General features: G+C 36.9%; 3 protein-coding genes across 7 annotated transcripts; 2 read left to right on the top strand and 1 right to left on the bottom strand.

Annotated features, from left to right (window-relative positions):
- Window positions 1-1,425: 1,425 nt before the first annotated feature.
- On the top strand, window positions 1,426-14,550 carry LOC131668613 (baculoviral IAP repeat-containing protein 2-like). Of its 5 annotated transcripts, XM_058942938.1 has the most exons (5): window positions 8,294-8,623; window positions 8,869-9,139; window positions 11,782-11,951; window positions 12,196-12,856; window positions 12,940-14,550. In XM_058942938.1, the coding sequence occupies exons 3-5, from the start codon at window positions 11,821-11,823 to the stop codon at window positions 13,351-13,353; spliced, it is 1,206 nt and encodes a 401-aa protein (XP_058798921.1). In that variant the 5' UTR covers window positions 8,294-8,623; window positions 8,869-9,139; window positions 11,782-11,820; the 3' UTR covers window positions 13,354-14,550. The 5 variants fall into 5 exon arrangements, with proteins under 5 accessions (XP_058798920.1, XP_058798919.1, XP_058798921.1 ...); XM_058942937.1 differs by lacking the exons at window positions 8,294-8,623; window positions 8,869-9,139 and adding an exon at window positions 1,426-1,904; XM_058942936.1 differs by lacking the exons at window positions 8,294-8,623; window positions 8,869-9,139 and adding an exon at window positions 5,390-6,108.
- A 1,100-nt stretch (window positions 14,551-15,650) lies between these two features.
- Window positions 15,651-18,124, top strand: LOC131668582 (baculoviral IAP repeat-containing protein 2-like). The gene is made up of 4 exons (XM_058942866.1): window positions 15,651-16,011; window positions 16,569-16,738; window positions 16,980-17,637; window positions 17,704-18,124. Exons 1-4 carry the CDS (start codon window positions 15,961-15,963, stop codon window positions 18,106-18,108), a joined length of 1,284 nt encoding a protein of 427 aa, XP_058798849.1. The 5' UTR covers window positions 15,651-15,960; the 3' UTR covers window positions 18,109-18,124.
- A 1,248-nt stretch (window positions 18,125-19,372) lies between these two features.
- LOC131668583 (uncharacterized) lies at window positions 19,373-21,045 on the bottom strand. The gene is made up of 5 exons (XM_058942867.1): window positions 20,411-21,045; window positions 20,313-20,324; window positions 19,827-19,877; window positions 19,591-19,674; window positions 19,373-19,508 (listed from the first exon to the last, which is right to left on the bottom strand). The coding sequence occupies exons 1-5, from the start codon at window positions 20,474-20,476 to the stop codon at window positions 19,416-19,418; spliced, it is 306 nt and encodes a 101-aa protein (XP_058798850.1). The 5' UTR covers window positions 20,477-21,045; the 3' UTR covers window positions 19,373-19,415.
- Window positions 21,046-23,902: the final 2,857 nt, after the last annotated feature.

Here is a 23,902-nt window from a genome sequence, read left to right as displayed (position 1 = left end):
TGCGCAGGCGGCCCGTCGCCATGCCGCTACGTATCTCTTTGTCCATTACATGTTCGTAGTACGCGCGCACCCTAGTCTCCCTTTAAGGTGTAAAACGTGTACAACTCCATTCAAAATGCTGGAACCTTATCGATCCCTTTGCCGCGGAAGGTGCGCGCGCGCTCGGATTTTTCTTTCTGCCGCCCTCGACGGTCAATTAGAGGTCGGGAATTGCCGACTTTAGTGCCCGCGACGGCAGATTTAGATTTTCTTTAGCGGAAAACGCGTAGAGGCCTTTCACTGCGGATTCCTTCGGTGCGGACAATTCAGAAGGCTACGTAAACTCCCTCGAGTACTCCGATACACCCCGGAATAACAATTTTCAGCACGGCAGCCATAAAGTAGACGAGGCTCGAGCGAAGGGCGGTCCTTCGCTCGGTGTCGTCCGAGGAGAGAGCCCTGCTAGTGGCGCGTTTCCTCGATCGATCGCTCGTGGAAATTCGCCACGTCTACTACCCTTAAGGAGAAAAGCCACGCTTCCACTCCCCTGTAGCGTACTCCTTGCCCCTCTTACAGGGGAACGTGTAATTTCTCTCTCTCTCTTTTTCCGGGGTGTAACGATCCATTTTCCGGGCAGCCCGGCCGGCGCACCTCGCGACGCTTGTACCAAGCAAATATTCCAATTGTTTTATAATAGATTAATGTTTTTAATGCATTTTTAATGGATCTTTCTATTTGTGTATTGAAACAAGCGAAAGAAATGGCCATCGCTCATAGTTCTAGTGCAAGATGCCGATTGTTAGTTTTCAAAGGCTGAGCATTTATTACGTAGAAAAAAAGTCAGAAAACTAGCTAAACAAAGTGAAAAGAAACCTTTCGGCGGGTCTACTGTTGAAAATCTACTCTTTAAACGTATCTTCCGCGAGATAAATGTGGCCTTGCGCTTAGCTTTTTACATTTTTACACACGCAAACAGATTTTCCGCAAGATTGAGCAAAGCCTTTTCCGCCCAATTCCCATCTGAAATGACTTCCTCGCGCAGTCATATTACGAGATTGAAATGCTCGTTATCTCAATCGCGCACCCTTCATCACCTCGAAAATCAAAACATAGCCACCTCCCGCTATCGCGAACGAAGGAGATAGAGAGGTGCAGCCGCAGAGCGCGTCGCCGGCAACGGCAGGCAAGGTCGATAGCCCTATACGCCCCCGCGTACGCGATGCGCAGATGTAACTGCACTTTCTCGCGCGCATCCCTTTTCGTCCCTACTACTACTGCTGCTGCCACCGCGATCGTGCACAGCCCTGGGCTGGCTTTCCTTTCATCCCCGCCCGCACCCCGTGACTTTTCCCGGGCTCCCTTTTCGAAGGACGGCGAAGGAGAAAATCAGCCCTTCCAAGCGGAACCGGCAGTTTTACGTCGATATTCGGCTAACGCGCATCTCTCGAAAAGGCGGCGTGCAGTCGGATAGCGCTGAAATAACGTTGCGCAACGCCAGCAGTGCGTGATAATTATGTGCAGCCTTGGTCCGGGTGACAACAACGAACGTGGCTGCGAACGATGACGACGTCTAGCTTTTTTTCTTCTTTTTGCGCTAAATATTCTGTAATTGTGTGAACGGGCGCGGCGCACGCGATATACATACATACATACATACATACGTGTGTGTGTGTATATCAACAAAAACACAGGCACACACACGTACACCTACAAAAGCCTAGCCGACGCCATCTACAAGCGCGGTAGAAGTAATGTATCGTATAGTCGAATGCGAGTCGCTAGTCAGTGAGCTGACGATGTAAACGAACGAGCGTGCTTCTTTTTCTTTAACTCGCGGTGGCCCTTTGATGATTTCTCAATTTTGAGGTTACCGTCGAGACAAGCAATATCGGAGCAGCGCGCGGTCGGCTCGAATTCTTCTGGAGGTAAACACAAGAGCTTTTTTGGTGCATGCGCGTTGTAATGGTGTGCTTGACGTTTGAACTGAACATCCAAATGTGTTGGGACGGAGGAAAGCTTTTTCACGCGTGTAGCCAGCGTTTACAATTGCATGCGCGAAATCTATTTTTCATAAGCAGTCGCGGAGCGAATTATCGATTTATAAGCATCGATTCCAGTAGTCAACGATAATAAATAGTTGTCAAACCTATATGTACGTCGTATCTGGCTATTTATATATAATTAGCGGTGAAATAAGGTTGACGTGTATTTAGACTCAGAATCAATTCGCTTATATAAGCGCTCCGCGGCAGACGTGTAGCCCCGTCGACGGAGACTCGACGGGCGAGCGGAATATTTTTGGACAAAGAGACAAATTTCTTTTCCTCTCGCATCAGTTGTGTGATTATGCACGCAAACTGTCGGGTACGCAGGTGCATGAACTTCTGCTATTCTTGACGCGCGTACTTTACTTTTTTCTTGATCAATAGTGGAATTGTAAGCGTTCGTGGTTCTATACGTATAATTAATTGCCATGAAAAGAGGCTTATAAATTTACCTTTTTCTTGCATTGGCGAGTCGCTTTCCGTTATTCGCACTAAACTCTTTTATAGATTGTTTCAGTGAAATGTCAATGGCTTTTCGTTTTTTAACTGTGTCACTTGGCGATAAATATACACGTAGGAATATAACCAGTAGCAATAAAAAAAAATGACAAATATTACCTTGAGTTTTTATTTCGTTTTAAGTTTCTTGCTTACCGTGTCTGTAAAACAAAAAAAAGGCATTCGTCTCACGGCAACACATTTTTCTTTTAATCTAAACGTATAAAGAATAATAAAAATATTGAACATAAAAATTGTACGTCATGCTTTTTCCAAATAATCGTTAAAAATTTATATACATTCTTCGAAGCAGAATTTATTCATGGCGTTCTATTTCAGTGGAAGATAAATAGAGCGTAACATAGGGACCGACAAGAGATTTCGGGTAGACATACGGGCCGAACGGAAACTCACTCCCTTGATTAACAATGATCGTCAATGAAGTTCCGGAGGAAAAAGCTTTGTTTTTGCTCTTGCGTACGTCAATCGATTAGATAAGAGTGCATCTTATCGAGGTGGACGACCGTTGATTGGCGTCTTTAGCTATCAAACATGACGTTGCTTTTACTCGTTTCCGTGATGATCACGAGAAACGTCTGCTGAATTTGCGATGTTTGCGGCGCCGAGTCGTCGCCGATCTTTCAATGCATCTTGATCAGCGTGTTATTTCTATGTCGATAGTTTGCTTCAATTACTTTCTTTGGAATGTATCTGAAACTTATTTTCATTGATAGTTTCTATTCCATGCTGGATATTAAAACTATATGCGAAGTGTACGTTGTTAGTGGTTTTGAATAAACATTTGAATCGCAAGCTTAAGTATTATCATGGTAAAGTATTCCTTTATTCTACCGACAACTCAACCACACGATTATATATAGCTATTCATTAACTATACAAGTAATACATTTTGTTTTAATTTGGAAATTATGGTTTATTAATAGTTTTTACTTTCTTGTGTTAATTTTGTAAATTCAACGTAACTATCCTTGAAATCATAACAAATATTAATGGTCAACTTTACTTTTTCAACTAAGTATGAATGGCTAAAGGTACTAAAAAAATCGTTCTTGATAAATTTCAAATTTTTAAGTGGCAAATTTTCTCCACCCCAAACAACAGCGATGGAAATTTTAAGTGCCTATTGGCCTTCTAAGAGGAAGTTTCTCCGAAGGCGCTAATTTCAAATCTAAGGCGTTGGCCGCCATAAAAGTCACACAATGTGCGCCTTTGAAAATAACAAAAGCGGCCACTCGTACACACGCGCACAGAGAGGAGAAGGAGTAAGGTAAAATATAGGCACAATCGTTGCATGACGTCGTACTTCCTGCCCCACCTAACAGTACACGTACGCATAAGAACATGCACATGGGTACAGTCGTTGTCTTTGCGTGATACACATAATATTGCCACGTGTCTTCTCCAGTTTTCTTCACTACTCCCTCGCATAAACATCCACACTTCCCCCCTGCTCCGATTACATCGCGGCGCAGAAAGTTAAAAGTGTTCGGGCCCAAGGTCCGTGCGGGCCCCGCACCATCATGGCAGCCTTTTTTTATCTACGTCGATTTGCATTGTGGGAATACGCGTACGGGTTTGTAATTATGCCATGACTTTCGCGGGTGTGGGCGCGAGAAGTGAATCATTATGCTATGACAATCTTTTTTTTATCTAAATTAATTATTGATGTCGTTTCGCAATTCTATATATCGACAAATAAATATGTTTTGATAGACCGTGGCATGGATTTCTAATAGTAGAATTGTTTCGTTAAATTTTTACATATATTCTTGCAATCGACTTCACTGGAAGAAAAAAGATCTCTGAAACATTAAGCAGCGTTCCAAACGAGCCTAAGAAAGAAGCCATAGCACGGGCTATAGTGGATGTGAGTCAGGAAAGGGTTTTACTGCGAATACCCTTCTATTGATCCTTGAGTGGGTAAACCATTCGCGAATACCAAACTTTTCAAAAGTAAAACAATATTCGAATAATAAAAGCACAAATCTGCTTGTTTAAAAATTCGAAAATGCAGTCCTACAACTGCCCGTTTTCATTATGAATCTCAGATAAATTGAATCCAGCAGCAGATTTGATTTGCATACGAATGCCTGGACAAGCGGCAGCTGCTTATAAATACAGAAAGTGCTCGCGCATCTTCCATACAACGTAATGGATATTTCGAGTAGAGGAAGTCTCGCATGGGGCGTCGGTTACACGGTTCTTCCGTCTTTCTTTTCACGCTTGCTCTGTTCTTCTTCCTGCATGTTCTATATATAAGCGACTTTCTCGGCGTAGTTGCCGAATGAGTAAGGAGATTTAGTGTACACGTGACAGCGTTCGACACACGTTTTCGACTTGACATCAGATGATTTCGTCATCGAGTTGGCTTTTTCTTTCGTTCCTTAATCTTCAGACAAGGTTATACTCCAGCCGAATTTTTTCATTGACTAAATGAGCTTTCAATTGGATAATATTCTCCGACTCGATTTCGATTAGTGGATCTTCCGTTCATTTTCTTAAATCGAAGAGCGCTGAAGATCCACCTGATAGCCGAACAATAAACTAGTTACAGTAGTTTACATTTACAGAGAATGGATATTCTTAAGCTGCAATTTATCAAAACATGAAACAATTCTCGTTTCCAGGCAGGACTTAAGTGAGATGTTTCTCCATCAGCTTATCATCTCATTCTTGGTATTTCGTACTTCAGCGGTGTCTCGTTTTCATGTTTTGTATGAAAATCATCTCGCATTCACTCACGTACGATTCCCGAAGTCGTAAGTAAACGCCGTTGCCAGCTCACGAAGCAGTCGTTCTTAAAAAAAAAAAAAGTCAATTGTGAAAGTCGAACCGAGGCACGATTGTTCGAACGTGCCGGTTTCAATAGACCCATTATGGTGAACGAAAAGTGCTGAAAAACGAATTCGATCGTTGCAGAAATAAAACGAACGGTTATGGAAAAGTAATCTTGTCATTGTAACTTCTGTTGCTTCGCTGTTTCATCAACTTCCTAGCATTTTTTTAAATTAGCTATGGTCTTGCTTCTATCGAAATTAACGTTGACTCGTTAACTATCACCTCCACGCACGAATATTTTAATAAAACAAAGCATGACATGAATTTCTCGGTGTGAGAAAACGCGTAAAAAGTGTTTCTCAAGGACTAGTTTTCAAAAAGTGCGCCAAAAATCGCGTGGGAATATTTCCCATCGGCGTGTCTCCCAGTCACACGAGATACCAGAGTGGATTAGACTCCCAGCGTCGCTGAGGGCGGATCGAAATTCCTGCTAGGACACCATATGGGGGTGTGTGGGAAACATCGAGGGCCTTGCAGGAGACCTTATATATTTTTCAGAATAGTGAAATCGATCGCTTTATAAGAACAATAGGAAACCGGCCTGTTTTCACGAGCATTGAATCGCATGAACGAAACTTTAGTAGCATGCACGAGGTCAATAGTTGATATGAAAAAAAGAACGGTGTGTTCCAAAAGAGCATGATAAAGTGCTGGGTGATCAAGGGTGGAAGGAAACTGCATAATGACGGCGCATAGATATAAATGTACATTTTCAAAGCACGAAAGGGTAAGTTTAAGACGCGTAAATAGCTGCGAGTATGTTATTTAATTTGTTGTTTTCAAATGGTGTTGGTAATTTATTTATGATTTAAGAATTCCACCTAACACGATCTCATCCTCTTTTGCAAAAATTCTTTTTGCGAAACTTATTTTATTTGATATGATAGTGTTTGCATGTTGAAAAAAAGGGCTCGGAAATTCGTAAAATAATTGTCGATTTTTTCGATCTGGCCGATTTGGCTACCCATCACTGAATGAAATCCATGTAAATCCTGCTTTTCGATTTTGTCATTAGTGACTTAAATATACTAAATAGATTAATTTATCGTTTTGTTTGTAATGGTAAATAAAAATTTTATTTTTTTTATTAAAAGAAATGTTACTTATTTACTATGTAATAAGCAGAATTTTTTACATTTTGTCTTTAAACTGACATGCAGCCATGATAGTTTTCTGCAAATTATTTATTCTTAACATAAAATTTCTTATTAATAAATAAATTTCAATTGCCACAACTGTATGATTATCTATAATGATCTTTCGAAAGCTAACCACAGAATAAATAATTCTGATTGTCCATTTTGCTGTCACGCACCTCAATATTTCATTATTTAAATTGGGAATCAATATTTTAACATGAAATATACATCGACTAAGCCCGGGAATTTCTCCACGAAAGGCATCGACTAATGAAAAGCTCGGCCTTTAAAATTTTACGAGTTGAGAATTAATAAAAAAAAAAATAAAGTAAAGGAGAAAAAGAGAGAAACTCTTCTCGTCAGAGCTCTCGGTCTCAGAGTTCTAATTCGACCCCTCTCTTAACCGTCTAGCGCACAGCCGACGATTCACACGAGCAACCCCTTCGCTTGCAGCAGAAAATTTCATTCTTTCATGCAGCAGTCGCGACTACTCTCGTGTACACGCGTACTCCATTGCAACGACACTCCTCAGAAAAAAAGAAGAAGAAAAAGAGGGAAAACGCGAGTAGAAGCAGCGTGCGTATTATAGTACTATATAGCGCTGAAAGAGCCACGTCGTACTTCTCGTGAACGGCGACTGCGCTTGTATAAAAAAGGGCGAATTCCGCGGGGTAGAAGAGGAATCAATCCTATTAGGTTGACAGGTGAGAAAGACCGACACATAGCTTTAGCGAACTCCGTTACTTTTAACATTTTTTTATTTATTTGCTATAATTTATTTGACGATGAGTACATTTTGAATTGATCAATTTTTAATTTCATCAATGACTCCAGAAAAACTGCCTTTGGCTGTTTGGAAGGAACGACGATCGCTGAGTTGCTAAGCGTAAGACACAAGCGAAACTTCCGAACGTAAGTTTATTGCAAATTGAATGAAACTGAATAATTCGAGATATACCAATTCATTATTATATTTTTCGACACTCCGTGCACAAAGTGCGTCTTTCTCGCACGCTCGGCAGAAAACGTGCATTGAAAATCGCACTTTTCGACACTCCATGCGGAAAGAGCGTTTTTCCCGCATGCTCGGCAAAAAACGTACGTTGAAAATCGCACTTTTCACACGTCGTATAAAAAAATACGGCACGACACATGTTCAGGAAATAGTTTCTCGTCTCGTGTACCTTTCCACCCTCGCTTCGCTCGGGCGTAAACGCCACACGAGACAAGAATCTACTTTCCCGCACTTGTATCGTAATGTACTATTTCTGCAAAGAAGAAGCAACAAACAAATTGTGCCTGCTATTTCAGACAAATGTGTTCTTTCAATTGATTGTCACAAAAATAAAAGAAGAAATTCTATTTTGATTAGCAAGATAAGTGGTCGACTATGTTTTTTCAAGTTCAGTCGTCACGTGACTTAGGTCAGCCGATTATATAGACACTTTACCCCTACGACCCTACAAATTTCGCGATCTTAGCCAATCAAACCAATCGAACTTATGTTTTATTAGGCAACAGAGCTTACGATCGACTCCTCTAACGGCGGAGTTTTTAGCGTTTTCGAAATTCTTCTTACGGAAAGAGGCGCCTTCAATTTCTTCGAGCTGGCATCAGCGCCACAATATATATACGGACAAGTGGCGAGCTGGCAACTCTGGCGTTGCAGGCACAGACCACGAAGTGGGAACGAATACGCGCGTATCGTTGTGTTCGTTTCTCTTTCGTGTGTGTTAGCGACGCAGCTGCTGCCGCCGTCGCCGCCACTCTCAGCACAGTAAATGCAGTACAAGCGCTCGTCAGTCGGTCCACTTTCGTCGTCGCACGCGCGAAGCGTCGTGTGTTTTCTTCCTTCGCGGCTGTGCGCCTTTATTTTTTCCCCGTCTTTTTCCCTTTCGTCGCTGTTGATAAGAGTTGAGCGAGTGATCAAAGGGTCCGTCCTCGTACGTGCATGCGCGTGTGTCGCCGAGCATGTTCCCATCTGTTAGTTATTTGACGCCAACGTACCTCACTTCACGCCCGAGAGAGAAAAGACTAGAAAGGAAACGAAAGTCGGCGCGCGGAAAGGCGAGGCGAACGACCATGTTGGAAGCGACGTACATTGTACGTATTTTTCACGGCAAAACCTTAAAATCCTATGTGCTTAAATTTAAACGCTTTAAGTGTGCAATTGTGACGTCACCCATAAGAAATACATCGTCGCTGAATTTAAACGTTTAGAAGTGTTTAAAATTGGGGACAATATATTTCTTATGGGTGACATCATATTAAACGTTTAAATTCAAACACATGGGTTTTCCGTGTTTATTGTTTCGCTTATTCTCTTGTATTTTTTTCGATGAATGTAGGTCTGCGCATGTGTAAATTACGTCGGCGCCGCATTGATTTACAGAGAGTGCGACGTTGTAGCACTTCGATATCTCAGCGGAATCCTTTGATGCCCTATCTTCCCGAGATTATGCTTTATTTATACATCTTGTTTAGTATTTAATCGTGTCGGGTGTGTGCCTCTGACATTCTCTCGGCGTATTCGTCTTGCGCTTCTCTGCAAAGATTTCATCGCTAGGTTCTCATGTTACGTCCGCCCTTCATTTCGACGCGACTGTACAGTTTGATAAGGTATCTATTTTTGCGCTACATATGAGCTACAGTTTCATCATTTCGTGCACTTTTATTTTGAAGAAATCCGTCTAACAAACACATATTTTTGACGTTTATTAAAGTCCCGATAATCGTTTGGATCTGGTTTTTCAAGCAACTTTAATTACATAGGTGATATAAATTTGCTTGCATATGATAATCTTCATAATCTCGGTACACGTCCGACGTCTCCTTATGTAGAACGTTCTTAAAAGCTCGTTTAAAAACTAGAGCACGTCGGAGTCTTGCCTCTTGAAAGTGGGTTTTCTGTAATCGTTCAAAAAAGGCGTGTCCGCTAAAAGGTGGCTTGCCATAGTTATCAATTTCAGCCCGATAATAGCTGAGCATTTCCCGTCGGAGATCGATATGCGCATAAAAAGCTACACGCATGCATGTGTGCGCGCCACTGCAGCTCGTGTGCCGCGTGTAAGCAGATCGAGCTTATGGTTCAGCAGTTCGGCGCGCCTAGTAACAAACTGGCCGTTGGCCAGCGCCACCAGACGCATCGCAGACATTACGTCCGTCCTTGTAAACTTTCCAAATGACGAGGTCATTTTTGGAACGTGTTATAAAATAGCGCGGAGAATTTCGTTTCTTTCAATCAACTGTTAGAGCGAGCTTACTCACAAGGCGCGGAAATGTATTCAGCTTTCCGAGAAAAAAAAACAGCGATAAAGTCTTAACGAATGTTTTCAACGGAGACATTTTTATCGATCGCTTCTGGCGAACGTGACGCATAAATGCACGACAAAACTGCTGAATCTGTTCCGATTAGTCAGCTCTTTCAAACATATTGAAATTCTTTCTCGTGGTAGGAACGCCGTAGTCTTCGTTTGAACAGCGCGATGCAAACATTCATTGCCAAATTTCCGTGAGCCTTGGAAAAAAACAAAACCTTTAGGCGAAAATTCCTCGTAACGGGCGTCGTTTTCTGGGAAAGCTTTTTTAATCAGGATCGACAGATGGGCGTTGCAGGGGACGAGACGCATGGGTCTATATAACGTTCTGTAAAAGGAAACGACTTCATAGTCTATGCTAATTCTGGATCAATCGCGTATATAATCTTCCCTCGTGGGATGCGCACAACGCTACGACATGTCGTATTACTTTTTTATTAGGTTGCAGTTGCAAAACTCTGTTTGCGAGATGAGAGGTATATCTTTTTGGAGGCGAGTTTATCGAGTGTTGCAGTGACTGCTGGCGTGACAAAAAAAATAATCAATTCGTATTGAATAATGTATTTTGCTTTCGGTATCTTATTAAAAACTTGCATGGAGCAGGGCGTTGTAGAATACTGAATTTAAGGTAAAAATGACAATTGTGACACGAGAGTATAAAGATAAATATATATATTATGAATATATATATTAATTTATATATATTTATACATATAGCACTTTTCCTTCTCCTGCGACCTTTTTTTATTGCTCTTTGACCCTTAGCCTGCAAATGCCTTGTCTATAGTCTTAGTTTTTATAGTTAATTAATCGAAAGAGAGCCTCTGACAGAGTAACTACCTTACTTCGGCATTTTATTTTTGTGCTTTTGGTATCACTTATTATCATTTGAATAAATAAATTTTTAATCAAAATCTTTAGATGATTTCTTATAAGATGATAAGAAGCTCAAAAGAATTCCTTCAACAATAGCGGTGATATGCGTTTATAAATAATATATTATCATGATACTTTGCTTTGAAAAATTTGCTCTCTCATAGCTGAAAAATTCGTTGAATAACATTTCATTCGCTACGGGACAAATGACTATTCGGAAATGTCATAACATTTTTCATACGTAATAAACTGTGTGTGGCGTAGCAATTATGCGTGTTGAGTGCCGTCTTGCCAACGCCATAATACCGATTACCATTGCAAAATTTCCCCAAGAAAACATTTTCCTTTTAGAAAAAAAAAACAGTATGAGTCATGAGTTGACAAGGTCGTTTGCTTAAAAAGGATTCTATGGATGATGTATTATGTGGGCGTCTCATTGCATCTTAGGCAACACTTTTGCATTTTGCAGCAAGCTTAATTCGTAATAAGAGTTTAATTGTAATAAGCGTGTTTACATGAACTGTTTTAGTTTTTTATTGCGGTAGTACTCGCGATGGTGACAGTTTTTTTTGGGATGTAAGCACAATTAAATTTTTATTTCAGATATCAATAAGCTCACTTGTAAAATTGAATTTCAAAAGTATTTTTATAAAAGAATGATATTACAATTTTTCCATCAGTATAGTAAATATTATTTTATCTCTAACGTACAACGTATTCAATAGACGCGTTACGCATGGAACTTGAATTTTTGAAGAAGATGAAAAAACTTACTATATTTCTTATCTTCTTCTATCTACTAAATCTTCAAAAATAGTAATTCAGTAAAATTATCAGTTGACATTTACGATAGGAGTCCACTGATATCATAATAATGTTTCGTTGTGAAAAAGACAATTCTCTACATTTTAGTATCTTATCAAAGACTTTATTGTTTAGTGCCATAATTCGTGACTCCCTCATACATACGAGATTACTTATGTCAAAACATTGAATTTTTTCACAAAGCGAAAGCAAGTATTTAAAAAAGTCACGTACTCTCATAAATTCCGTTATTTTCTGTTACAGACAATCGGCAATCGCCACAAATCGGAAAACAAGAATAAAATGGCTGGACTGTTAGATAGTCGAAATCACCCATACGCGCAGTTGTTGAAACAAACTCTTGGTCCAAGAACACCTACACCGCCACAACCCGATGAAAATAAAGTTGATAATGCTGGTAGTATGGAATACAGGTAATTCTAATCACGGATTCACAATGATGATTTGCGATCGAAACCAGTGATCTTAATAAGTCAGCAAAATAGATCCTTTTATTCAGAAACTTTTTTTCATTTAAGTAAGTTTATTGATAACTTCTCATTCCTTCTAGAACTTTAATTTAACCGCTCTGTTAATATGAAACTGTCAAATCCTAAAGAATCGACATTAACAACTAGCTTGCATATGCTGACACCAAAACATCTTTTTCCAAATCAGGTTCGAAGAAGTCAGGCTGCAAAGCTACACCAACTGGCCATGCCGATACGTACAACCCGCGGACTTAGCCGCCGCCGGGTTTTACTACACAGGTCAAATCGATAAGGTACGTTGTTTCGAGTGCCGCACAGAAATCTGCCGCTGGGAAGAGAATGACGATCCAATTATCGAGCATCAGCGTTGGGGTGGTCGCTGCCGATTTATACGTAAATTACCTTGTGGCAATGTGCCAATCGGCGCCGACCCCAATTCCATACCACCAAAAAGTCGCGACGTCTGTGGTTACAATCTCGACTACAGGATGGATGCCGAAGTTGATACTCGCGCGTCATCGAGCACCGACGAATCGTCGCTTACCAAACGGCCATATTTTGGTGATTACGCTACCTATAAAGCAAGACTACAGACTTTTGCCGACTGGCCAACCTCAATGGCACAGACAAAGGAACAACTGGCCGACGCTGGTTTCTTCTACACCGGGACGGGCGATCAGACTACGTGCTATCATTGCGGCGGTGGTCTGAAGAACTGGGAGCCACAAGACGACCCCTGGGTTCAGCATGCCAAATGGTTTTCCACGTGCTTCTACGTGAAACTTGTCAAGGGACAAGACTTTATCAACAATGTTAGTGGAAAGCATCAATCACCACTATCCCATGAGGTAAGGAATAGTTTCCATATGATTTGTCAATTAATAGGTGGTGGCCGGATAAATAAATGCTTGTCTATCCATTGATGCTTCAGGAAATAATGAAGATGAAACTTCCAAACTGTATAAAAAAAGTTGAATCGCCAGTTTCCGAGAAAAGCGAACCCACAGAAGAGTCAAGCTCTAGAACAACAACAACTGAAAATATCACCTGCAATATAAAAAGTCCAGCGTTGAAACCACGGACGAGTGCAGAGGTCGAAGCCGAAACTAAACAGTCGACGTCGCCGACAAAGAGTGACTCGAGCAAAGCCGAAGATTCACAGCAAAGTGAAAAAAAGAGTATAGACGACGCGAGAGTTTGCAAAATTTGCTACAACGAGGAACTTGGCTTTGTATTTATGCCATGCGGTCATATAGTCGCCTGCGTAAAGTGCGCACCAAGCATGACCACTTGCGCGGTTTGCAGGAAGGAGGTCAAATCTCGTGTGCGCGCTTTCTTCTCTTAGTGCGTCGAAACTCAGGATTTTTATGGACTTTAAACTTATCCCTGGCTCTTTCAAAAGTTTTTGGGAGACATTTATCTGACACGGCGCATGCGTAATGCGACAGTCTTCAACTGTGAACACGAAAGTGATTCGTTATTCTTTTCATTAACTGAAATCTTTTGACTCTAAACTTATTGTTATTTTGATTAATAATCGGTGGGAATTTTTTTTCACTACAAAACGAATTTATTCATTGCTTAGATGTATGTAAAACTAAATTAGAAATGTTGCAATTTTTGCAGTTCAAATGACTACTTGTTAAACAGTTTTTCGATACGTTGTAACATACGCATGCTGTCTAGTCAAACAGTATTATAAGTTATATGTTTCCGATGAAAAAGTGTATTGAATTTGAAAAAAAACAAACTGAACGTTGTATCTCATTTTTAACTAGCCGTTTCTGTTATTCGTAATTAATACGTATAATAAGTTTCCTTTAAGTTGAAGGAAACTAATTGTACGTATTAATTATTTATTCGCATTATTTTGAGAATAACCATTCGGTATACTTCATTTTCCAAAATGTGTAGTCACTGAAATACATCGTTCAAAATATTAAACTAAATTTGAAACTTTAATAAAATTATCAGATCTAATCATTTTCTTCAATTATTAACATGGAATGCGCAGATATTATCACCATATTTGACAATATAATAACCATCTCACATACTAAAATAGCCTTTTGCACATTTTTTGTATTTTTTATAAAATATATGTACATTTTAAGGAATATCTTCTTTTAACAAACAGAATATTGCCAAGATATGCATTTTTTTAAATTTTAATTTAAAAAAAAATTACTGGTGATAATATGTTGGATCAAAATATCTAGTAATTAACCGGATATGTTTATTTTTTCTATACATGTCTGTTAATATCAGAAACTAAAGTTTTTAATTATTTCTATTTACTAGAAATACATGTTCTCAAATGTATATTTAGAATTTTTCAATTTTTAATGTACAAAATATATACGAGCCATATGCGTACTCTCTGGAAAACGATATTTTCACACAATATGAGTCATTACATCTTCGTTTATTCTGGTGTTTATACGTTTGCATTAACATCATTCGTTTTTCCAAGGCGTATGTCTTTGGCACCATTAGTTTATAGATTTTATATTAATAAAATATAATAAAAAATTATATATAACTATATATTTCATCTGTTGCACTGATCGATTGAAATTTCAACAAAACCTAAACCAGGTAGCACATATTTAGACTTCTAAAATCATGTAAAATTAAATTTTAGTCTAAATATAGTACATTACGATACAAGTGCGGGAAAATAGATTCTTGTCTCGTGTGGCGTTTACGCCCGAGCGAAACGAGAAACTCTTTCCCGAATATGTGCCGTACCGTATTTTTTGATACGACGTGTGGAAAGTGCGATTTTCAACGCACGCTTTTTGCTGAGCGTGCGGGAAAAACGCACTTTCCGCACGGAGTGTCGAAAAAAAAAATGCCATGCCCTTTTTAAAAAGAAAAAGAAGAGAACATTTTCAAATACTTCACAAAAAAAAGTAGCTATTGGTACTTCGATTGGAGCAAAATTTGTTTCTCGTAAGTCTACATGCTTTGGACACAAAGGACAGACCAACACGCCTCGGGGCTTTTATAAGATACAGTGTGACCGAAAAAAGAAAACATTATTCGATGCCATAGCCCAGCTGCTGCACGTCACTCGTATGGCACGTGCCAGGTGTAAACGAAGAAAATGGAAGTTACTATGAAATTTCGTCACTTCCGATTTTTTCATCAAAAAATCTTTAAACGTCATTGTACTAAAAAAAATCAATTTCATTGCAAATGAATAGCAAACGGTAAAATGTACATGAAAATTGTTGTCTTTAACGTCTTCATACTGCAGTATAAAGAATTCATCTTAACTTAAAGTTACTAGTTCAAACCCAAATTATTCATTTTATCATAAACGGAAAATCATTTCACTATTTGACTGACAAAAGTTCTTTTCAAGACATGTAAATTAGGAAAATAATTTTCCTAAAAAGGAATGTAAATTAATTTAATTTAATTCTTAAAAGGATGTAAATTAGGAAAATTTTCCTAGGAAAGCAATTTTCGACATTTTTTAATTCTGCATATAAGTCAATTAAGCTTGCTGCAGAGTTTTGAATAGGACTTAAGTGCACCGTAATCGGAAAATCCGCACGAGGGCGCCAGCTACGTGACAAATGAATATAAGGGGCTATCTATCTTTCTCCCACCAATCCCACCATCGCCCTCACACTTGCACGCAGTGTCTATCCCGTTTGCTTTGTTTACACGATATTTTCTCGTAGTTTACGTGCGTGTTCGTTCCTCTTCCATACATCTGAGTGCTTTTTTTGGCAAAGGTTGTGCAAGACGAGTGTAAACAGATAAGTTTCTAGATAAACACGTGACATTATCGTTATATAGTTCTTCCCCGTGCAAGATCAACTCAATCATATGGCTAATCTTGTTCGAGTATTTATCGTGGAATGAATCTAACCTGGTTCAGTACTAGAGGCGTCGCCTGAATTAACGGAAATACGGAAGTTTTTTTTCACAGCAGAATATGGTGACGGTGAAAGCGTACCGAGGCGCCAATAGCCTTGACACTGATTCGGTAAGAATTTTATAGTTCTTATGTATTATTTGTTAATTGATTACAATCAATATGTTGGAAATACTACGCAGATCGAATAATTAACATTTTTTATATGAAATAATTGAGTTCACTCTTATACGATTTTGTAACAATCAAGCAATGGTATTGTGTTTTGAAAGAAAATTAATATTATTGTTAAAATAATAATTCATTAACAGAAGTCATTAGAATTAAGTATTACATTACATAATTTGAAGAAAGTTCGTTGCTTTGGCAGTAACAATGTAATAAGCCTTACGAAGATATATTTTTTATTGTTACAAAATTTCATAAATAATTGTAACATTTATTTTAGAAACTCTATTGTAATAATTAAAAAATTAAACGCACGAAGTGACGATAGATAACTTCGGTATTACGTGTATATTTGTAATCTCGTTAAATCTTAAATTTTTTAATAATTGATATTCCGTTTCTTGGTTTATTCTATGAATAGATTTTTAATTTGTATTTCTTATTTTTTTTAACACTCAATATTTTCGTATTCGTTAAATAAATATTTGTAAACATTTTAGACAAATTGTAATGGATTGAGACCAGGTGAAGGAAATACAGTAGAAATATTGCTGGATCAAAGAGTTAATCAACTTACACAACTTTTGAGACAAACTCTTGCCTTTAGAATACCAACACCACCTCAATCAGATGAAAATGAAGTTGATAATGGCGGAAGAACCGATTACAGGTAACTGTAATTTAGATAAACCTACACGTACGAAAATTCTATATGAATTGCAATAAAAATGCTATCTTTCATTAAAGTCAAATTATTTATTAATTATTACCTTTAGAATACAAGTTATATCTTTTTCAAAGATTAAAAATTACAATACTTATCTTTTCCATTAAAAGTTCATTAGTTGAACTATTGCTGCAATACGAAGACGTTTATATATCGTTATTAAACGACTATTAAAATGTTTTAGATTCGAAGAGCTTCGACTACAAAGCTACCAGAATTGGCCATCTCCATACGTCCAACCCTCGGACTTAGCTGCCGCTGGTTTTTATTACACAGGTAAAAACGACAGTGTCCGTTGCTTTGAATGTCACATAGAATTCAGCCGTTGGGAGGAAGGCGAAGATCCAATGACACTACATCAACGTTGGAACGGTCGTTGCTATTTTATTCGCAAGATACCATGTGGCAACGTACCAATTGGCGTTGACTCCAATAGTATTCCAGTACCACGACCACGTAGTCGCGACACTTATGATCCTTACGTTCTGCAGTACAGAATGAATGCTGAAGCCGATAATGATGGAGCAAAGGAATTCGGAGAAGAACGTCCAAAGTTCCCCAAATACGCGACTTACGACGCTAGATTACAAAGTTTCGATGACTGGCCAATTTCCATGTCTCAAACAAAGGAGCAACTTGCTGAGGCTGGACTTTATTACGTTGGGCGTGGAGATATGACTGCATGTTATCAGTGTGGCGTTGCTTTGAAATCTTGGGAGCCACAGGATGATCCATGGGTTCAACATGCTAAGTGGCGTCCTACATGTTCACTTGTGGCAACTAAGGGCCAAGAGTTTATTGACAATGCTGTTGGGAAAGATGCGATACCTCCGCTAGAAGCGGTAAAAATTTACAAATTGAATTGCCAAATCAACTTTTCGTATTAATTTTTTATTAAAAATTTGCAGGCATTAGAAAACGTGGCACTCGTAAACAATGTTGAAACCCTTGAACCGTCAGTACTACAAATACGTGAATCTGTTGAAGAATCAAACGGACAAACAATGGTTGGTCAAGACGTTGTTGGAATTAGTAATATACCTCCAGTACCTACACCTCGCGCAAACATTGCAGCAAAAACAGAGAATTCATTACGGACCACGAGTACCAATGGAGATAGAAAATCTGAAGAACCTGAAGAGAAATTGCTGGATGATGCAACTATTTGTAAAATATGCTATGACGATGTGCTCGGTGTTGTATTTGTGCCTTGTGGCCATATAGTCTCGTGCTTGAAATGCGCTCCAAGCTTGACGACTTGCGCGGTTTGTCGCAAAAAAATTGAGTATTATGCACGTGTTTATTTGTCTTGAAGAGCTGACCTCGCATAGATGACATATTTTCTATCTCCATTTTACGACATTTTTTAAAAGATTAATATGTAGAACGTGTGAGAGAGTCGTTGAAAAAAATAATTTTTATAAAATTCTTTAAGGGCTAGTCGTTCTCAGTATTATTTTGAGACGTTAAACAGTAAAAACACCAAATGAAAAAGTTGGCTTCTCTTATTTTATTTAATCAGATAAATCTTTTCCTTCTTCATATTAACTTATTTTAAATTGATAAGTATTTTATCTTGTATACGTATCGAGGCATAATATGCTCAACATATTTGCTTAACTAAGGCTTAACAAACATTAGTTCCTAATTTATCTTTCTATTAGAAAAAAATAAGAATCCACATTAATTCAGTAGATTTATAGATTTCTTATCTTATAAACTAAAAATACCATTAGCTATAATATTTTTATTTATTGATCCAATTTTTCTAAGTGATTGAATCACAAAGAGATGTATTTTTTATTAATGGTATATTTAATATAATTATCGCAAGTACATAAATGATATTCAATGTTACATTTTTCGTGCAGTTTGATAGAGCGCTTTTTTGCTATTAAGTGATGTAACCTACGTAGGAATGGCGTGCAAATAATTCTTTTCATGTCGGGGGTAATGTATCAATTGTATGACACATGCGATTCTTTGCATTTACCGTAACAATACATTAACAATAAATACTTGTTATTTCTATCCGAGACCTTGAATCGAATCTTGTAATACATCAAACGAAGCAAAGGTACACTGTTTGAGGTAATATTACACTGTTATACTAGATTCCTTGATATATTGGCTTTATTGCTTTAGCAATTTTTATTTTACAACGATATTTTTACAATAAAATTAACCAAAGTCTTGTTATAATGCAATTTATTTATCGATAATAAATACGATGAAGAATATTATTGTAATCAATTTATATAATCATGTGACTTCCTTTAAGAACGATTTTTTATTATATAAATAGATAGTATAAATGCCATCAGCAAAACTGAACGCGGATCGCAAGTATTCAACTTTTATGTTTTGTATAACATTTGAATAACAAAAATAATTTTTAACCGAATGTTGACACAAATTTTGAATTAAGATATTCGAATACCAACAAAAAATGAAGAATATTGTCAGAAACAAATTGTTTTTTGTAAAATTTTTACAAAAAAAACTGTGTTAGGTAAAAATTAAAAATAAGAAAAATTCATTGTAACTTTTACATTTTTCCTAAGGACAAAAAATAAAGCTTTTTCAATGTATAATAAGAAAATACTATACTGAATTACCTCTACACCAATTTACCAGCAGCGAAATTATAAAGAACGGTTTTAAATCCAGGTACCGAAGACACATGGTCGCCGAGATATAGTTGCAATAGATTCTATGAAAGAATAAATTTTAAATACTATTATTTCTTATTTATGCTAATGTTATAACATTACATAAATAGATCAAAATGTTACCTTGCACAATTGACGGAGTATTCCATTAGGTACACTTGGACCCTCACAATAATCCGTTTCGAAGTTCGTATTTGTAAGATGATACTATAAAAATAGATTTATATTAATGCATTAGACGATTGTATACTGCATTTTTCAAATGATAAATAAAAAATCAATCAAAATTGACAATAAATTTTAACTTATAGAATCAAATTTCAAAAAGAAATTTACCATTCTCTATTGTATAGAATTACCTTTTGTATCTCGCGTTCAGTTTCATCAATCAGTTCTTGGATAGCTTCATCCTAAACAAATAGTGAAATAACGATTGTTAGCAATATGTTATAATCGTTTCAAGGAATATCAGTACGTAAATAAAATAGTTAAATCTATTAATATATTATAGTAATTATAAAGTGTATATAGTAGAAGTATGTGCATTGCTACTTGTTGCAATAATTTAGCAATGAATTTCCTGCGTAAAAAGTATAAATACTTCACATTTTCTCTAATCTGACCTCTGGAAAAGATTTGCTTTTTACAAAAATACATCGTAATTTCTTTTAAAGCTGCACTTTTGAAGTGATTCTACTTGAGAAAGAAAAACTACATAGCGTTTGATTGATATTGTCATTATACCTATAATGTGTTACTTTTTATCAAGCAAACTTATTTTATTTTCAAGGCTACGCACCGCAGTAAAATAATACCGACTGATACATCTAATCAGGCATACTTACACTCAACTCGGCCTGAAAATCGAAAAGAAAATTTACTCATAAATAAGAAATAAAATATTGTACAGTAAAAGTTACTCCGAAAAAGATAGTAAACTCACCCTAGTTGTAGCTAAATTAGTTACAAGGCTGAAACCAAGAAACAACAGCAGCACCGTATTCATCATAGCTAAAAAAAAAGCAGATTTTCCACGTCTACCCGAATACTCCAAGGGCAAAGCCTGCTTTTCTTGACGCGCGTTCAACCACTGAAAAAGAAGTGCTTCTTAACGCTCTGGCGAGTACGCACTGGCGCCCAGCAAAGCGCCCGTAAACAAACAGAGGCGTGTGCCGGTGTCTTTTGGAAAACTCCCGAGCACTCCCACAATTGTTATATCCTCGGTCTTTTCGCTACGCGCACTTGAGCAAAAATAATTATACTGTGTCCCCCCGAGGAAGCAGATCAGATGTCTTTCTCGATTGCGTCGTTATTACAACGATCTCGCGAGAATTCTTTTGCGAGGAGCTGAAAAGAATGTAAAACGTCGTCCTCGCGAAAATTCCGGCTGTCGATTTAACGCGTTTTCACAATCACCTCCTACCGGCAGATTCCCCAAAGTTCTATATGGCCGAAAGTAGAAAACGGCGCATTGTTCTAGTCACACGACCGACATTAGTAGATGTTAATTAAAGGAAAAAGAAAAGAACAATAAAATGGTATTCAGGCCAATTATACAGCGAGTCTTAACTGTAGACACGCGAAGGGGAGACTGAAGCGTTCGGCGCGTCGAGCCGCGGCACAATATAAAAAACAACTGTCCAAGACAGGCGGTGGCGAAGACCGACCAAGACTCCACCTATATAATGTGCCTCGACGTTCGAAACTGCAATGCACTATGGTTGAGGGTCGGCACGCTTGGCTCGTCCATCAGTCCCTCCAATGTTTCCGCTCAAAATTCGCCGAGGCACAGCGAAAAAGAAGCTTCGATAAAAATCCGAGGTCTCTTTTTGTTGGTATATACATTTCGGCAGCACTACCATGACTACTTTTTACACAGCTATGCGCAAGCAGGTACATATTAATGTTCAATCCTGGTCTTTTGGTTCTATACATTGTTTTAACAATCGTGTGAACGCGTGCACACAGACGTACGCTACGATCGTAAAAAATGTGGTATGCACAACTTTGCTCGTAATGCCTCACGTCTCTACACTTTTATTGGTATTAGCTGATTTCCATACCTACAAAGAATATGCCAGCAAGTGTATATACTTTAATTAATCAATCTATTTCCGGGCGATACTTTTTCCTGATTCAATTATCGTGATATATTGATCGATATGACCATGCGCTTGCAGAAGAAGTAGAAAGCGAGTATAATAATTTGATTTGCTATAAATTGTAATCAACATCGTTTTTACTGAGTACATTATATCGCTTATTATTTGTTTTCAATCGCAGACAAAAAACCGTCTAATTTCCATTTCATTTCAACGTGCTTTCATTAAAATTTTCAATTGGGAAACTCAAGATTTTTATTTCAAATTATCAATTCAAATGAAAGCATGCGAAGAACAGTAAAGTGTAATGTTCTTAGCACATCAGGATAATTATGATAATAACAAACTATATTGCTAATAATTTACTAATTTTTCTATCTAGTCATATAGATGTAGAATAACTTGATAGATTGTTCATTCGGTTTATTTTTTTAAATAGGTAGACATGTCTACTAATTGCAATAATACGTTAATTTTTTTTATTAGTTTTCAAATTTTTAAACGATATTTTCCATTATTTTTATGGAAGTTTTTTTATTCTAATGCCTAATTGAATTCTACTTTATTAACAAGGAGAGAGCATTAATAACACATGCAGTAACATTTCTGAGTTGTAAAACTTAAAGGAATCTCTTTACTCCCAAAGAAAAATATGTAAGAAATTATAACCGTTCGGTCTAATACTAAAATTTCTCATATTTACAGTCCATATTTACGTACTTCTGTTAAACCGATCAAAACACATGACTTCTTACAAAATGAAACAAGATACAAATATTTAATATAAGCTTTTATTTGAAAATAAACTGTAACTATATAGAAAAAATAAGTATTATATTCATATGAATAAATAAAATTTTTCAAAGTTACAGATGAATCGATGATCCAACTACTTTATAAGACACTACTTCTTTGATCAAGAGCTATATGATATTCTTGTGAACAATGTACTGAAAAATAGCCTGGTGTTGATGATATTTCACTTAATTAAAACTTCTAAAAAAGGAAGCCATTCTACATAGACGTTTCTATATAACGAATAAGTTAACTTCATTGTTTGTAAACGTTCAATCGACCTTTTAAAATAACTTATAAAAAAGCCGATGATTACCTCTTTTGTGTTCTATAGCTAGCATTCAATGTCATTCAAATGTATATCACCAAGAAAACTTGTGTACACACGTTGAACACTTCTCATGTTAACGCAACAAGCGCTTCTGTCAATAATTCTCTCTACTCGTGCTTTTCTTGTACCTTTATCGTGGAAGGGATCTTGCCGATTATATAAACTTGTCTTAGTACTTTATGTTTATACTTATCTTGACCATTCTAGAGCCACGAAAGTTTGTTTTACAATTGAGAATTCCTCAATATTGAGTATGCAAATTGATGTTGATATAAAATTCAATTTTTATTAAATAAAAATTATCTCTTTTCTATTTGCAAAGATTACAAACTTTGACTAACACTAAAATTTATCACATTTGGAAGATAACACTAAATTATGAAAACTTGTTAGTTATTTTAAAACGATAAATCATCTTCTTTCTTAATTTATTATAAAAAAAGAACGTCAAAATGAAGCCAGTTTATTCGTAACCTGATTGGCTGAAAGATTGTCACGCGATCAGCTTTTATAGGCTACTCTCCATATGCGTGTTTGTGTGAATGATGTATAATATAAATTGTTTGATTTAATCATATTAACTTGGAAATAAAAACTATTTGATACCTCGATAGAGGAATGTATTGAACTTTTCTCTATGCGAAAGTTTAACTACAAATCAACAAAGTAGGCAATAAAAGATATAAATCGATGGATTATCATGTAATAAAATATTTTAGTGACTTCACTTTTATTAAATTACGTAAAATATCTAAAAATTCTTTTGAAAATACAAAATTATGAATGTCTACCGCAGTACGTTATTTTATCGTCAAGGATATAATTAGAGAGAACTATAATAATTTTAGAACTTATATTACTTTTTTTTATCGTGTATTTTACACTTTTGAATCATGATTTTACAACACAGAACTTTGGATGATAAAAACTTAAAACTTCATTGCTATAACATTTTTCAATCATGAGTATCAACGTAACTGTATATTTATTTACCCATAAATAACATCATTATTGAATATAACATTGGATTTTCAATTTTGCCAATAAACGTTCAATCAGCATTCGCCTATTAAAATGAATGCAAAAAAAAGATAACTGACAAATAAATAGTGTTTTTTATTTAAAGTTATGGACTTATTGAATGACCCTCGTATTTAGTTCGTTTGAAACGAAATTAAAAAAATTTTTATGAAAAGGGAGTACCGGC

Source organism: Phymastichus coffea, unplaced genomic scaffold, assembly GCF_024137745.1.
Source record: "Phymastichus coffea isolate CEN01 unplaced genomic scaffold, Cenicafe_Pcof_1.1 PCOF00081, whole genome shotgun sequence".
Taxonomy (NCBI): Eukaryota; Metazoa; Arthropoda; class Insecta; order Hymenoptera; family Eulophidae; genus Phymastichus; species Phymastichus coffea.
This window is presented reverse-complemented; position numbering and strand designations above follow the sequence as displayed.